The sequence below is a fragment of the Xyrauchen texanus genome, chromosome 11 (genome assembly GCF_025860055.1).
Source record: "Xyrauchen texanus isolate HMW12.3.18 chromosome 11, RBS_HiC_50CHRs, whole genome shotgun sequence".
Classification (NCBI taxonomy): Eukaryota; Metazoa; Chordata; class Actinopteri; order Cypriniformes; family Catostomidae; genus Xyrauchen; species Xyrauchen texanus.
This window is the reverse complement of record NC_068286.1, coordinates 23,391,636-23,408,450: the sequence shown is the minus strand read 5'-3', so window position 1 is coordinate 23,408,450 and position 16,815 is coordinate 23,391,636. Positions and strand designations below refer to the sequence as shown.

Below are 16,815 nucleotides of genomic sequence, written 5' to 3'. Positions count from 1 at the left end.
TTTGTGTTTTATCCGACGTGAAACTTGGACAGGTTTTTTTGATTCCTTGGAAAGATTTGGAGTTTGATGGCGAGCCACCCAACTAGAACTACAGAAACTTAGAGGACGGTATTTTATTTTACATTCATGGACTAAAGACAAGACCAGTATCTTTGTAAAGAAGCACTTTTGAATATTGTATTTTATTTATTTTCATTGTATACATTGTATAGAAATCTTAGGCTACTTAGAGGGTGCACCCTAGGATTTTACATGCCGTATACTATTCATGCCTACTCATATAAATATTTTCATTCTTTACCTTTATAATTGTGTTGTTACTGTTATTGTTTCAGTCCACTACCTCCTACTTATCTAAATCTTCTGAAACCTAGTCTAGATAGAATAACCTATATAGTAGATATTAATAAACGCTACACACGCGTGAAACTAACCTACCATAGATTGACACCCTTGCTCTTGGTAAGTTGTCCAAAAATGTTATTTGGGGATGAATGAGTAGTTTTCTTAATAAAAGGGTTGCTGGTCAGAATGCCATTTCATACTCCAAATGGGAGTAGTGTTGGGCGATTAATGTAATGTAGTGGATAATTGCTGTAATTGTGTAACTATAATTAGTTTAATTATGCAGTTGAGTACTCGGCACTGGGAAGGTGCACGCTGTGCCAAAAAGCCGAAAGGAATACTCAGTTACACATTTTATCTTCCTCATGAGTCCTCTTCCGTGAAAGCATTGAAATAGTCTGTAATTATAAATCTTAAGGGGAGGAGCAAACATACAATATATTTCTATGTTGGTGTGACAGAAAATCTCTTGGCGCAAGGGTCTATTATCTGCTGTATCCATACCGCCATCTGAATCTCAGTTCATTGCATATGTTTGACTCATCCCCCTCCTGCCTTCCTGTTCACCGCCTTCCCTTCATTATTTTATTCTCTGCAGATTGCATGGATTGATAGTATTTGGGTCAAGAGGACTGTGAGGGGACTAAAGGCCATTCCATCCATACAACCAAATTCAATCAGCCAGAAATGGGCTATAAACCTTGAGGGTGTGGTGCTGTTTATCACAGTAAATCTGAGGACACCTTGAGAATCAGTGGTTTTCATGAAGTAGAATTAAATTAACTGAATAACTTTTTTTTTAAAGTTGAAGGGTGTAATTTGTTCAGTGTTAAAATACTTTAATGTTAAAAATGTGACATGACCACAGTGAGGCAATCCAAAACATTCATCTGACAAAGACCAACAAAATAGTGCAGATGGAATGTAAGAACCTGTCCTGTAAAAACAGCCCAAGTAGGCAATGATAGACAGATGTTTAATGGTATAGAAATTAACCAGTAGGGCTAGGAATCATAAGGAATTTAACGATTTTGGTTCCGATTCCAATTCCTCTTAATGATTCCGGTTCCTTAATGGTTCCAGTAATGATTCCAATAATTCTTTTAGTATCTTTTTTCTAATCAGCTGAGGAGAGGAATAAGTGTCTCGGAATGCGGCAGTTCGGGAAAGAGAGCGTTTTGATGGTTCGCCGGCGCTCAGATACGCTGTTGCCCGGTCCTCGGCCACTCCCCAAATTCTGGTGGACGACAGCCGCTCCTCCCTGGCAGAACCGGAGCAAGTCATTCCTGCTGGAAGTAGCCATCAGAGGATGGGTATATGGTGGCCATAAAGGGATGGACATGGTCAGAAACAATGCTCAGGTAGGCCGTGGCATTTAAACGATGCCCAATTGGCACTAAGGGGCCTAAAGTGTGCCAAGAAAACATCCCCCACACCATTACACCACCACCACCAGCCTGCACAGTGGTAACAAGGCATGATGGATCCATGTTCTCATTCTGTTTACGCCAAATTCTGACTCTACCATCTGAATGTCTCAGCAGAAATCGAGACTCATCAGACCAGGCAACATTTTTCCAGTCTTCAACAGTCCAATTTTGGTGAGCTTTTGCAAATTGTAGCCTCTTTCCTATTTGTAGGAAATGAGTGGTACCCGGTGGGGTCTTCTGCTGTTGTAGCCCATCCGCCTCAAGGTTGTGCATGTTGTGGCTTCACAAATGCTTTGCTGCATACCTCAGTTGTAACGAGTGGTTATTTCAGGCAAAGTTGCTCTTCTATCAGCTTGAATCAGTCGGCCCATTCTCCTCTGACCTCTAGCATCAACGAGGCATTTTCGCCCACAGGACTGCCGCATACTGGATGTTTTTCCCTTTTCACACCATTCTTTGTAAACCCTAGAAATGGTTGTGCGTGAAAATCCCAGTAACTGAGCAGATTGTGAAATACTCAGACCGGCCCGTCTGGCACCAACAACCATGCCATGCTCAAAATTGCTTAAATCACCTTTCTTTCCCATTCTGACATTCAGTTTGGAGTTCAGGAGATTGTCTTGACCAGGACCACACCCCTAAATGCATTGAAGCAACTGCCATGTGATTTGTTGATTAGATAATTGCATTAAAGAGAAATTGAACAGGTGTTCCTAATAATCCTTTAGGTGAGTGTATATCTCATGCTATAGATGCAAAAGAGCAGGCTCGAGAGTCGAGAACCCTATTAACCAGACAATATACTGTTTTTATATTGTCTAATCAATGCTTTAATTATCTGCCACTATAGTGCAATGCCTTTGAATTATCTGAATGATTATATTTAAAGTATTATACTGTATATATTTGTAATTTTTATTTATACATTTACTACAGTTTATTTATAATTATAAATATTTATAATTATGATTAATTGCAGGTAATTTGATCGATTAATCGCCATATCACAACCTCCATTCTTTTAGCATGTGATTGGCATGCTATTTTTGCTCATATGCCTACCTCAGTTTATTTATACTTGCAAGGCAACCATGGGCCACATCTAACTGTACGCGACTCTGTACAGATTACAGTAAAGGTGAATACATTGTCATATTTGAGCCGTGGCCTTGCTGTTAGCATGTACACATATAGTACTTCAGACACATTAAGCCATTTAGTCAAGTCCCGTCATCTGACAGAACAGTTACAGTTGCTGAATCATTCCACTCTGTACCGATCTGGGCTTGTTGACAGGATTACAGTTTCCTTTTCCATTGTTGTCCTGCAAAATCAGGATTAGAGTGGACTGACTGGGCAAGTGACCAATTGTGAGTCTTCAATTCACTTAAACCAGCAAGGTTCTCTGAGTACAGGTTGCTAACGGTGTGAAAAATCTGTGTAGGGAATAGTTTGTAGCCCACCCCTGAAAAAATGTATCAACATCATGCTTGGCTCTTTATTCATTTTAATGCTTTACATTTAGTCTAAAAGACATACTACAACTACATTAGCTTTATAACTGCTCTTTTACAGGGATCCAGTGTGTGTTTCTCTCAGTCCACCCAGCAGATCTTTAATGGTCTAATTCTCACTTAGGAGCCATAATTAGCGGAAAGGTTAGTCCCGTCACACTGAATGAATGATAAGCCTAATTAAAGTTGATGAAGAACAAAGAGAGGAATAATGTGCAAGCAAAACTCCAGCTTGTGTTTTTATGATTGGGATTGCGACCCCACTAAAAAGAGATATGAAGACTGATAAAATTATTTAGATTAGTCGTTAGGGACCAAATGAACCTGTTTCATCAAAATGGAGTAAATATCAAACTTAAAGAGAGTTTCATTAGTGCTATATCAAAGAAGTCTGACAGGCTGATAGTTAGTTTACTTTTGAAGGTTAGTAACTTAAATTTGATATCCATTTAAAAATGCCCAATCTTAAGAGATATGAGATGATATAGAGTTGAGCCATCATGACTTTATTGGTTTAAGAGTTGAAATAGTCCACAGTATAATAACCTTCTTTAGGTCAATAATAATTATAGCTTTATCACTGCAGTTGGTGAACTGGATGATATCATCTTTTTTTGGGTAGTTTTACCAAAACTCTGAGCTGATTTTTATGCCAGGTATGATGTTTCATTGGCTCCAGATTTGTATAAAAAAAAAAGTGATTATTAAAACATTGCCGTCGTTTAGGTTGAAGGGAAAGATGTCCTTTTGACATTAAATGAGCGTTAGTTACTGGAATAATCTGCCTGCTTTGAAATTAGACTAATTGGACATTTTTGATATGCAGACCCACAGTATAAGGTTATTAAATAAACTACAGCATGAGAAAGCTGGATGAATCGACTGAGAATTCAGCCTATGACTACTCATCAAAATCAAGCCCTGTAATACCTGACTAACTGAGTTTACTTGTTTTATTTGAAGGAGACAAATGCCTTGATTAAAATGAGATACATTTTTGTCATTTCTCATCCTACATGCAAATATACTGTGTATTCAGTAAGTCAAATTTTAGAGCAAGGACAGTTATTTCTTTAAGGTAAGATGAGTTACTGTGATCATATGAGTGCTTGAACTGATTTATTCAGTATGCATGAATCTTTTTGTGTTCTGTAAAGGCCATTGACTTCAACTGCTAGATGTACCGTTCACTCAGAGGTCCTGCATTATTTGATGATTCAATTTATTGTCATTCACATACTTGTGCTGACCTTCAGAAAATCTTTTCAACTTTTTGCCTAATTGGTATAGTTGCATTCATACAGATTTTTAATAAAATGTTTGTTTTCAGTGGAGTTCATGTTCATGGATTTGGCCTCTTTAACATCTGTGCGGCAATTTGTCCAGAGATTCAAAGCTAGAGGCTTGCCACTTCATGTTCTTGTCAATAATGGTATGTATTTTTCTGAATTACTCTAAAGCAATATTAGGATGTGATTAATTTATTTAAAAGTTTGAATTACAGTTATAAACATTGTGTACTGATTTGAATATGATTGGGATCTTTGTCAAATTTACTAAGATGTTTATTGTCTGGAAGTGGTCCTTCCAGACAATCCAGAAGGTCGTGCTTTAGGTGGTGCATCAAAAAACCTATTGAAATAAACTTGTAAGACTTGTATACAGTATGTGTTGTATATGTGATTATAATTATAACATTATGTATATAATTAAGGGAAGGAATTTATTACGTTTAGTTAATTTCATACCTAAAATTGCTACTACAGTTGCTTTTCTGTGATCAGACTCTCCTTATTGATTTAATGACATTTTTATTTCAGATGAGATGAAAGCAGTATTTGCTCCACTAACTGTTATTTTCTGCCAAGAAATCCATAATGAAGGTGCACTTTACAGCTAAATCTGGAGGTATTTAGTATTTAGAGAAAATGTACAGCAATTAAACATTGCAATCCAGACTGGATTAGATTTCTCAAAGGACCCCTGAAATTAGCCAAAATATTTAGGAATTTTACTCGGTAATTTTTCTGAAGTTGTTTGAGAAAAACACTGATGTGTTCGATTCAAACAGCATTAAAATCACAAAGTATGTCTGTTAAATGTAAATTTCACTAACCTTCTCAGTAAAAACTATCTCTGTCTGAATAGGCTTTCATTATAGGTGATTTTTTTTTATTTTTTTTCCTTTTAAACCACAGCAACTTTTTTGTAACATAATGTACTGTACTTTTTATGGTTTATTCATAAACAAACCTGTGCAGATTCATACAACGTATTTGAGCTTTTATTTTGAAAAGCTGCACATTTTGTCTTTCAACCTGAAATCTCCTGCACCCTCCTTATCACACTCTGTTGGACATGTCTGGTCTATGTCGCCCTGAGGGCCTTAGGGGTTGTTTGTTTTAACTGAATGACTTTTATTTAGAAGACTGCCCCAGGGAGTGTCTCAAAATGACAGGAACAGTCACACACTGTCCTCTCCATAACAGGATGAATTAATAATTCACTGTCCCCTTTTCTTATTTGTTCTCTGTAGCACACACACACACACACACACACACACACATACACACCTACTAATGGAAGATGATGGACAAATGCGTTTGTACCACTTCATTGAGGCTCTAATGATGTGAAAAGGTCAGCGTTTGACCCCTCTAGTGCTCAGGCGAGACAGGACACTGTGTGTCCAACAGAGTACCAGAGGACATTGAGTTGATTACAGATCAATAACATTTGGATGCCTTAGATTTAAATGCTACACTTAACAGCATGAGTCTGTTTAGTTTAATAAAAAATAAAACATGGGGAAATTCACTATCTTTATTCTTCATAGCAACAGTAATTAATAATTTGAAGAAAAATGAGAAGTGTGTTATAACTGGGCATAAATCCAGACAAGCAGTTCAGTCGAGCGTACTAGACGTTTTATAGATACTGACTATAAAATCAGGTGTCAGGATTGCAGTCATGGAGTAATGCTGTATAGTCACAGTAAAATATGCCAGATTGTAATAGTCTGCTGCATCCTCGAAATACAAATACTTGACGAATTTAAGATAAAATGCAGATTCTAATAGTTTGAGGTCTTTGGGCATTGCTCTTATATATTTATAAGCAGTGCGTTTTGAAACACAATGTCAGGAAAGGAGATCAGTTTCAGAAAGTGTGTCTCGAGAGTCCCGCGTCCTGTTCCATTCTGTTCTCTCTGTCAAGCTTCCTGTCTGAACAGACCCTATTGTAAGCACTGGGCTCAGTGACAATTCATGCTGTTTAGCAATGAGTCTGATTCGCAAATTCTGCTTCACAACCAAGTGAACCTGAATACCACTATCAGGGAATAATACTACTCTACATACAACTTTTTGTATTTTGATGCTTGAATACTGCAGCACAGGTACAGTATTTCAACACTAAGTTAACATAGCTAGAGCTGTCTATTGAGGAGTTTCTATTCTAGTTTTACTTTTTTACTTTGGATTTGAGAATATAAACTGGCTTAATGTTTTGATTTTATAATTTTATATACTTTATTTTTAAATGGAATGGACTTTTGTGAAAAGCCAGTTATGTTCTTTTAAATAAACAATATAACACAGTGCTGTTTGGCTTAGAGGTCTTCACTGGCCTTAAAATGAAACCTAAAACCAAACCATACCCGAGACCATGTGACCCAACCTGACTCAAACTGTACCATCAGATTTTAAGCCTGAACCCATCCTGAACCTAAAATTGCTCAATCCTTAGGCTGTATTTTATGTAAGAATCATTGGCAACATTCATAAATGTATTACATACAGTGCATGGCGGCCCCTCAGAAAGCCAGAGCAGAAGGGAAAAAAAACCAAAAACATTGCCTTATACTTTATCAAGCTCTGAAACATCAGTTTTTTAAACTTGATGTTGTTTTTAATTTAACACGGTTTCTAACAGATTTGCCGGTCCAGCACTAGGCAAGATGCAACAGTTAAAGACATCCATCCATCATGTGTTTACATAGTAAAACACTGGGAAAACAGAGCAGACGTTTGCAAAATGCAACATGTTTGGTGTGAACAGCCCCTAGATATTCCATTAGCGCATGTCTCTGGGTGAGATTGCGGGCACAAAGCAAGTTGGGTAGGCCTGTTTATTGTTGAACCCGAAGTCATACTTGAAAAACTGACCCGAAAAAATCTGGTGATGTCTTGTAGCTTTTACAGTCTACAGTCTTTTACATCTAACTGAAATGATCTAAAAAAAAAAATCTATTTATTTTCTCAGCTCTGTTGACAGCCCTACTCAGAACTGACCCACAGGATCTGGAAATATGCTTTGCAAATTGTGTTCAGCAATTGTTTGCGTTGTTACCTGATTCGCATAATTCCTTTTAGTGAATTGATCTCTTAAACAATGCAGACAGCGCATGCAAATTAACAACACGATCAGTAGACACAATGAATTCTTAGTGAATTCCCCCCATATTGTTTAATTTTCATTCAATATGCTATTGAAGAGGACATTTTTATAATCCTGATTACTGTTTTCTCCACTGAACTGAGCTGTAATTCTGTTAAGAGCACAATAATGATGAAACATAATTTCAAAGGAAGAAGCTTATTTCTGCATCAATGCTGGAACTCAGTCTCAAATAGGGTTTTAAACCAGATTTCATCCATTTAATATTGGGATTCACCTACTTAAATTATCTTTTTGCTACACTCCATTAAAGACACTAAAATGCATTTCTGCGGAAGGGTTTGTTAGATTATTTGTAAATGCGACATGATGATCTAAACGTCTTTTCATATGAGACATTATTTCTTTTCAGCAAGAACATGAATTATACAGAAAGTGGCATGTTAAGAACATTAGCAGAGGAAATGGTTTCTCCCTGGTTCACATTCATACTAAGACATACTAAAATCTGAACCCTGATTAGTTAAAATATGTCAAGAAAGACAAATCAATGAACCAGTAATACTTAATCCACGTTATTCAGAGAGCTGCATATGATATTCCCCAGGGCAAATGAAGTTCATAGCTTTTCAAACCAGTTGGAAAAGTGACTCCGAAAATCTCTTACCAAATCACCTGTGTCCTCACATGTGGGCCAGTGTAAGTTTAAATCATTTTAATCAAGTCTGGAAGTATTGTACCATGTGTCCTGCATATCTGTTCTGTTCATATTATCTCAGTAATTATGTCCCTTTATGGTTGCAGCTGGCATTATGCTTGTTCCTGAGAGGAGTACAGTGGATGGGTTTGAACTGCACTTTGGGCTAAACTACCTGGGCCATTTCCTGTTGACTAACCTGTTGCTAGATGTGCTGAAAACGTCAGGCAAACCTGAGAAATGTTCACGAATAGTGATTATGTCTTCAGCTACCCACTATGGTGGAAGATTATCTCTGGACGACTTGCAGGGAAGGTATGATTAGAATATATATTGCATTACATGTGAGATTCTCATTTAGCCCCCAGCCTTTTTCTTTCAATGGAAAAGACAAGCTTAATCATAAAGAAATGAAAATTTTCACATGAAAATTATGTCATCAATTAGTCACCCTTATGTTATTCCAAACCCATTAGGCATTCATTTTCTGTGGAACACCAAAGGAGATATTAGGCAGAATGTTCAGCCTGATCTCATTAAGATACGTAGCTATTTGTGCGTTAATCCATTACAAATATATTTGAATACACGAATCGAGAATGTGACAGGGCGGAGGGCGGGGCTGGGTCATGATTCTACACATCCAGTCATCAGGCTAATCAAGCCTCCGAGAGGGATAAAGGACGACTGCGGACAGTGGTGCGACATAGAGAGAGCGCGCGCGTGTGTGTGTGTGTGTGTGTGTGTGTGTGTGTATATATATATATATATATATATATATATATATATAATATATAATATAATATAATATAATATAAGTGAATGGTGAACTTTCTGCCACAGCTGATAGTAAGTCAACAAGAAAGATGAGTGAACTGAGGGTCAGTAAATGTTGACAGAATTGACATTTTGGGGTTAAATAATCATTCAAAGACAATTATTTAGTCTTATTACTCTTACTTTAGGAATTATGTATTCTTTAGTCCCAAATTTAAGTTCCACCCTGTCACTTACTGAACACACATCTTCTTGTAGTGCAGACCAGTCCATCGTTTTGATGCCTGCTTTAATTGTCAAAATATTGCCACTCCTCCAACCTATTTTTCTCTGGTCTGTTTTTATTGCATTTCGGTCTTGAGATTCCTTAACCGTTACTGCAGTGGTGTACAGCAGTCGCTATAACATGCATCGTGATTCAGAGCACCATGTGTCTATTGATTGAATGCTGCAAAGTGTCCTGGGAGGCAGAAAGGGGCGGTTTTGAGAATTACAATAAATAATGACAAACGACAAATCCAATACAGCAAACAAGGTTTCTGCCTGCAACTGGTGATGATTTGTCATGCTGTATGTTTAGTGTGTGGGGGGTGCTCATGCTGTGGGCTGGCACAGAAGATTCTGAATAAATGTGTACTTCAAGGTGACAGAGGCAAATTGGACAGGGTGGGCGCAAAGACATCTGCTGGTATAAATAACAGATAAATGAGTCAGGTGAAAGATTAGACTTCGATTCTTCATTCTAGGACTTCTAAAAACTGAACTTGCACAGAAATGCAAGACTTTGGCATGAATATTTGGCCGTTTGTGAATGTGAGGGTCTCTGTCTCTAGATATCCATCATTTCATCTGCCTAAGACCCTATACTTAGTTAGAACCTACCTTTTGAGATTTTCTTTTCTCTTTCTATGTATCTGTTGACCTAGTGCAAAATAAATAGCCAAACCTAAATTGACCCCATTAACTCTCTTAGTACAAGTTTCTTGGGGTGAATGATTCTTATATGTTATTCCAAAGAAAAAGTTTTTATTCATGGTCTTTCATCAAAAGTAAGTAATAACTTCCCCCGACTCTGATGTGACTCCTTTTCGGCTGAGGTCACCAAGCCCTTTTTTCTTTTTTTTCAACTCTTCCCCTTCAACCACCTTTTATATAGAGACAATGGCCAGATAGCTGCGCTGATACATTCTCCTATGGAACACCAACTTCAAGTCTGGTGTTAAATTTGTCTTGGATATGTCACATTACAGAAGTTAAATGGGTTCTGAATGCCATTACTTCAAGCTTCACTTGTAATGTCTCCATCCTAGTTACAAATTGAACTTATTAAAAAAAAATATATATATATATATATATATATATATATATATATATATATATATATATATATATAATATATATATTACAACAACAATTTGCGAATAAAGTCCACGATTCTATCCCATGTGTTCAAGAGAGCAAAATGGTAATTTCTTGGAAAACTGGCACAAAATGGAAGTTGTTGCCACTGGACAATGGTGGTGTTTGTGAACAAATCAGTGTTTTTGAATTAATCTTTCAAGTGAACGAAGGGTTGGGGTTAGCCAGTGAGCTCTTTTTTGAAGTGCAAGACTGCTTTGGTGGCTTTTCTTACTTGTAAAGACTGACTATAGCTTGAGCCAACAGCATTCGAATGCAGGCTGAGAAGAAGCATGTCATTGTTTTCACCCATTTAATGAATACACCTAATCACTGAAGATGTTGAGTCTGAACAAGATTAGATGCCTCGTTCATGAACAAACCGAATGTACTTATAAACTCGTTCATAAACAAAATTAATGAATCACTCCGTCATCTAGTTTGTGAATGAAGATCTGCTGACAACTTGTTCTGGTTGTGAAAGCCTCTTGTGCTCTTGTTTCCATTAAATTCACTCTTTCAAAATGTAAAAGACAACAAAAGACATCAAAGAAGGTTATTTGGCACTGTTACGATAGGGTACACTTTAGTTTAGACACCACACTTCCATATTACACATCCCATACACTAGAGGGGGCAGGATGGAGCTTACCTGTCCAGATACAGGTAAAAGGGGTGGTGTCAGAGGTACTGGTCTCTCCCCAGCAACCACTCTCTTTCCCCATCAATAGATGCCTGATCAAGAGTGTGTGAACGTGAAGAGAGCGTGCCAGAATGGAAGGAAGCCAGCCTTTGGAAACGGGAAAGTTCAGACATATTTTGCAGTGGAACACGCCGAATGGGGTACTAACCGCACGCATGTCAGGAATATGTTTTCACTTTGGACTGTGTGTGTACTTTTTACAAACCCCCTTTTTGAACAATCACTATCAAAAGTTGATCTGGCCCGGTGCCTCAAGGGAAAACTCTGCCCCAACAGCCACACATCAGAGCTTGGTTTGGTGTTCTGGAGTGAGGTAAGCTCACTGTCCCTCACTTTCACACACACACACACACACACACACACACACACAAACAAAGAGAAATCAGTATGTTAAACACACACACTCAGTTACAAATTGGGGCTAGCGGTTGTGTACGGACCTCTATACAAATGATAGGCAGGTAGGTTTAATAGAATTGTTTACCTGTTTTAGGTTGTTTGTAGCAGGTACCATCTACTGGTCCAAAGGCGTTATTTGCAGAATTGTTAAATGAACAAATCAATGAGCGAATCTGAACAAATCTTTTTGGTGAATAGATTCAAAAGACTTGAGTCACTGAGATGAATCAAAATCACCACCACTACTGCACAAGCCACTATGACTCTTTTGTCCAATTTAATAAATTACTTGTGGTTTAAAGCACCTTGACAAAATGCTCTCACAAACCACATGTTTGCTTGCGATCGGCGGCAGATGCCTTATATCTGGAAACAAAAGCATGTCAGGCAGTTCTGCGAAGTAATTGTAGTCGATCATTTTGAGCACAGGCTTTGTCTATGACATTTCAGAATTTCCAGGGCAACATTTGAGATGCAAAGATTTGTCTGCTGGTTAGTCCAGGAATGAGTGAATTATTGCAAAGTCATGTTTCTTTTTGTGATGCACATCTTGGAATTTATTTTGTAAATGTGTTTCCATGTCTCCTTATCAAATAAAAAAACTAAATTAATCCACCAAAAGATAGCATATACACTGCCGTTCAAAAGTATGGGGTCACTTACTCATTCTTTATTATAATTTTTTCTTCACATTTTAGAATAATAGTGAAGTCATCGAAATTGTGGAATAACAGAAATGGAACTATGGGAATTATGTAGTGAATAAAAAAATCCAAAATAAATAAAAAACGTAACATTTAAGCATCTACTACTTTTGATAGAAGCTTAGTATTTGCAGAAATGTACTCTTGCCATTTTCTCAACCAGCTTCTTGACGTATCACACTGGGAAACCGTATTAAAGGAGTTTCCATCTATGTTGGGCACTTATTGACTGCTTTTCTTTATTATTTGGTCCAATTCATCAAATCAAAACCTTTTTTTATTTTAAGTAAAACATTTTAAGCATACGCCTTCAGATAAAAATATTTTTAACATCACGTGAAACATTTTAGGCAAGTGACCCCAAACTTTTGAACGGCAGTGTAGGTTTTTAAGCACATTTTGGATATTTTTTGGAAAATATTGTTCCTCATGACATGACCCCTTTAATATTCTATTGCAAATCCTCTTGTTGCTGGTCAGGATTGTTTTGGATGCAGCGTAACTAGCCTAAAACCAATGTACCTACTCTTTGTATTCTGCTAGCACCTTAGAGCCTCTTTCTTTTCTCCCATTCTCTCTCTCTCTTCATCTCTCTCTCTCTCTCTCTCTCTCTCTCTCTCTCTCTCTCTCTCTCTCTCTCAGGATGTGTTATAGTGCCCACGGTGCTTATGCCCAAAGTAAACTGGCCCTGCTGCTGTTCTCCTATCACCTTCAAGACCAGATGTGGGCCAGAGGAGACTCAGTAATGGTTAATGCAGTGGACCCAGGCATGGTGGACACAGCGTTGTATGACAATCTGTGTAGCCCAGCCCAGTTGGCCAAGAAGCCTTTCGTTAAACTGCTCTTCAGGGTAAGGCAAATTGCAGATTGCACTCTATAAAACCCCATTAGACAAGTGTACTGGAGGATAATAATTGCCTGGATATATTGGGAATGCCTTAATTAAATTACTTTCCAAACTTTGGAAAGTCAGCCAAACTAGGTCTGAGTCTCTGGGAGTTATGGGTTATTCAGGTGTCTGTCTGGGCTTGGGAGAGAATTCTTGAGATGTAGTATTATTGGAGCTTCAGTTTCAGACATGTAAGGAGTCATTTAATTGAATTAATATGTTTCATATTATTTATTGGACAGAGGGGAGTGCACAGGAAATCATATATAAGCCAATCCGCTTCCTCATGTGTGATGTGTTAAGCCAATTAGTTTGCATGGTGTAAACTGATAGGTGCTTTGACATGCAATCAGTTAGCCTATCAACTTGCAAGATTTTGCTTTGTCTAACTTATAAATTGCTCAGTTTTGCATGCTATGTTCTCAGGTGGTTGCTGGGGTTTTTTTCTATCAGCTTACACGGTAAAGTCAGCTTCTGGCCATGACACATAGAAGAGTGTTTTTAACCTAATCTGCAATGGCACATGTAGCAATATTAGGTCATCAGTTTAAACAAATGCACACATAGATAAACTAAGTTACTAGTTAACTAAATGCTGGGCTTTCCTGATCCAGATACACATTATGAGTCAGGTCACTAGTTATTTAAGCCAGTTACACATAGACATTTTGTTCATTAAAATTATGTTTGGTGATGTTACGTGAAGTATTAGGTGTTGTGTTGTACTTAATAAATAAGCAGATATGCTTTAAAAAACACTCATTAAATTAAAACAATGGAGCCTTCACTTTTTATTTTGTAAACGTTGCTTGAAGTAATTATTCAAGACCCAGTAATTAAATGGAGAACAGCGTGAACTTGCTGTACTTTTTCAGTAACAGTAGCATTTAAACATTTAATAAATATATATTTAGATAAAAATTATACAAAAAACATTAAAAAGGTAATGTAATTCTTAAATTACTTAAATTTGATTATTAGATATATTAGGATTATTAGATATATTAGGATAGTCAGAATGTCTGAATGCCTATAACAGAGAGCAGCAGGTATATTAGGCTGCATTTACATATCACATAGATCCATTAGTTTGAAATATAAGATTTTTTTCCCCTTCTGCTTATAAACTCAATCCCTCAATCAGGACACTGTATTTTAAAGATAATTTTGTAAAAATCCAAATAACTTTACAATATCTTTATTGTAAAGGGTTTAAACAATGTTTTCCATGGTTGTTCAGTGAACCATAAACAATTAAACAGACCTATTATGTCCCTTTTTACAAGATGTAATATAAGTCTCAGGTATCCCCAGAACATGTCTGTGAAGCTTCAGCTCAAAATATGCCACGGATAATTTATTATACCATGCTGTAAATGCCTCTTTTTGGGTGGAATCAAAAAGATGCTGTTTTCATGCGTGTCTCTTTAAATGCAAATGAGCTGCTGCTCCCCGCCCCTGACATAGCTCTGGTCTCCGTGAATACAGTCAGAGACAATGGTAACTTTAGCTGCATTAGCCATGGAAACAGCTAACAAGCACATTCGGAAAGGCGGTTTGAAAACATTCCCAAAATATAAATTACGATGCTTACATCTTCAGGATATAAAGCTGGAACACGAACAGTTGGTACTGTTCTATGTTTGAGAATAAAAAAAATTGAAAATCCTGCTTTATATTGACACTCATTCACAAAGCAGTCCGGTGTGAAATGATATGCACAAACATACACAAATTTATGTATGTTTTGGTGCACATTTCCTTCTAAAACAAAACTTATCCTCGTCGCCTATAGGCACAAACCCACCTTCGCTGGACCACACAGGACTGGCAAAAAGTGTCTTGACTGACGAGTCGCAGTTTTGTCTCACCAGGGGTGATGAACGGACTCGCGTTTTTTGTCGAAGGAATGAGGCCTGTACTCTGGAGCAGGATCGTTTTGGTCTGGGGCGTTACAGGGAAGACATCCTCCTCCCTCATGTGGTACCCTTCCTGCAGGCTCATGCTGATATGACATGCCACCAGCCATTCTGCTCTTTCTGTCCGTGATATCCTGCAAGACAGGAAAGTCAGAGTTCTGCCATGGCCGGCAAAGAGCCCGGATCTCAATCCCATGGAGCACGTCTGGGACCTGTTGTATCAGAGGGTAAGGGCTAGGGCCATTCCCCCCAGAAATGTCCGGGCACTTGCAAGTGCCTTGGTGGAAGAGTGGGGTAACATCTCATAGCAAGAACTGGCAAATCTGGTGCAGTCCATGAGAAGGAGATGCACTTCAGCACTTAATGCAGCTTGTAACCACACCAGATACTTACATTTATTTTGATTTTGACCCCCTCTTTGTTCAGGGACACATTATTCCATTTCTGTTAGTCACATGTCTGTGAAACTTGTTCAGTTTATGTCTTAGTTGTTGAATCTTTTTATGTTCATACAAATATTTACACATGTTAAGTTTGCTGAAAATAAAAGCAGTTGAAAGTGAAAGGACGTTTCTTTTTTTGAGTTTATATTAACAGCTGTGTTTACATTACATTAATATCACATCAAGAGATACGTCAGCCGGCAGCGAGTTTCTCTGCAAACTCGTTTGCCACAGGGCTAGGAGGAATTCATCCAGGGAACACATCTTGTGAACACTACTGGGAGTCAACAGCGCATGTCTTCAGTTCCATGGAGGTGAAAGTCGCTATGTGCAAGCAATACACCCGGCCAACTGTCCCGGATTTACCTGTTCGTTCCTGCTAAGACACAGGACGAAACCAGCACAACACAGAGATTATAGAACCTCGCAAAGGTGTTGGGTGTAGCCCAGCCTGATGCTCTGCATATCTCTGTTAGTGAGGCACCACTGGGCAGGGCCCAGGAGGCCGCCACACCCCTGGTAGAATGGGCTTGTAGGCCTGCAGGGGACGGCACGTGCTGGCCTTGGAATGCCATAGCTATGGCATCAATGATCCATTGGGCGATCCTCTGCTTGGAGACAGCGCTTTCTTTCCGCTGTCCACCGAAGAAGACAAAGAATTAAAGCATCCATGAATTATGTCGCAGCGTAGGCAGTGCCCATGCATGAAAGACACAAATGGAAAAAGACATGTCTTTAAAAAGATATTTCCGTGTGTGCCGCTCTATTTAGAATATATATAGAATATATTCTTTTAGGAATCGCTATGTGCAAGCAATACTCTTTTAGGAATTATACTCTTTTTGAATATACTCTTTTAGGTTTGTTCTGCCGAAGCGCCCATGTGCGGTCTCTGCAGTGCACCAGTGCAGAGAGGGGGAAGAGCCGCTGTAATGTGGTGTCAGAATCCAGCAGAGGTGAATGTAAGCAGTGGGAATTCAGCTTGCTTATTTCTCAATAAAATAGCGACCACTCGGCTCCGAAGTGAAAATCTGAATGAGCGGTTCGCACCCCAGCTCCTTTATACCCGTATGTGCGGGGGAGTGGCATGCAAATACCTCTCGCCAATTCCCATTGGCCTTTTATCAAAGATCAGGAGGAGTCTCTGGCTCCCAAGAGTGACCCCTAGTGTCAGTCACTTCATATACTCAACGTCGAGT

The 16,815-nt window shown here is 38.3% G+C and overlaps 1 protein-coding gene across 3 annotated transcripts in view; it reads left to right on the top strand.

Moving 5' to 3' along the window:
* Window positions 1-16,815, top strand: part of LOC127651849 (dehydrogenase/reductase SDR family member on chromosome X-like) — a 131,209-nt gene that overhangs the window by 89,932 nt on the left and 24,462 nt on the right. For 2 of the 3 annotated variants that reach the window (XM_052137883.1, XM_052137884.1), the window contains exons 5-7: window positions 4,620-4,721; window positions 8,492-8,699; window positions 13,008-13,215. In XM_052137883.1, the coding sequence (XP_051993843.1) occupies window positions 4,620-4,721; window positions 8,492-8,699; window positions 13,008-13,215 (518 nt within the window). The remainder of the gene's footprint in view (window positions 1-4,619; window positions 4,722-8,491; window positions 8,700-13,007; window positions 13,216-16,815) is intronic. The other variant, XM_052137885.1, reaches the window with a different exon arrangement.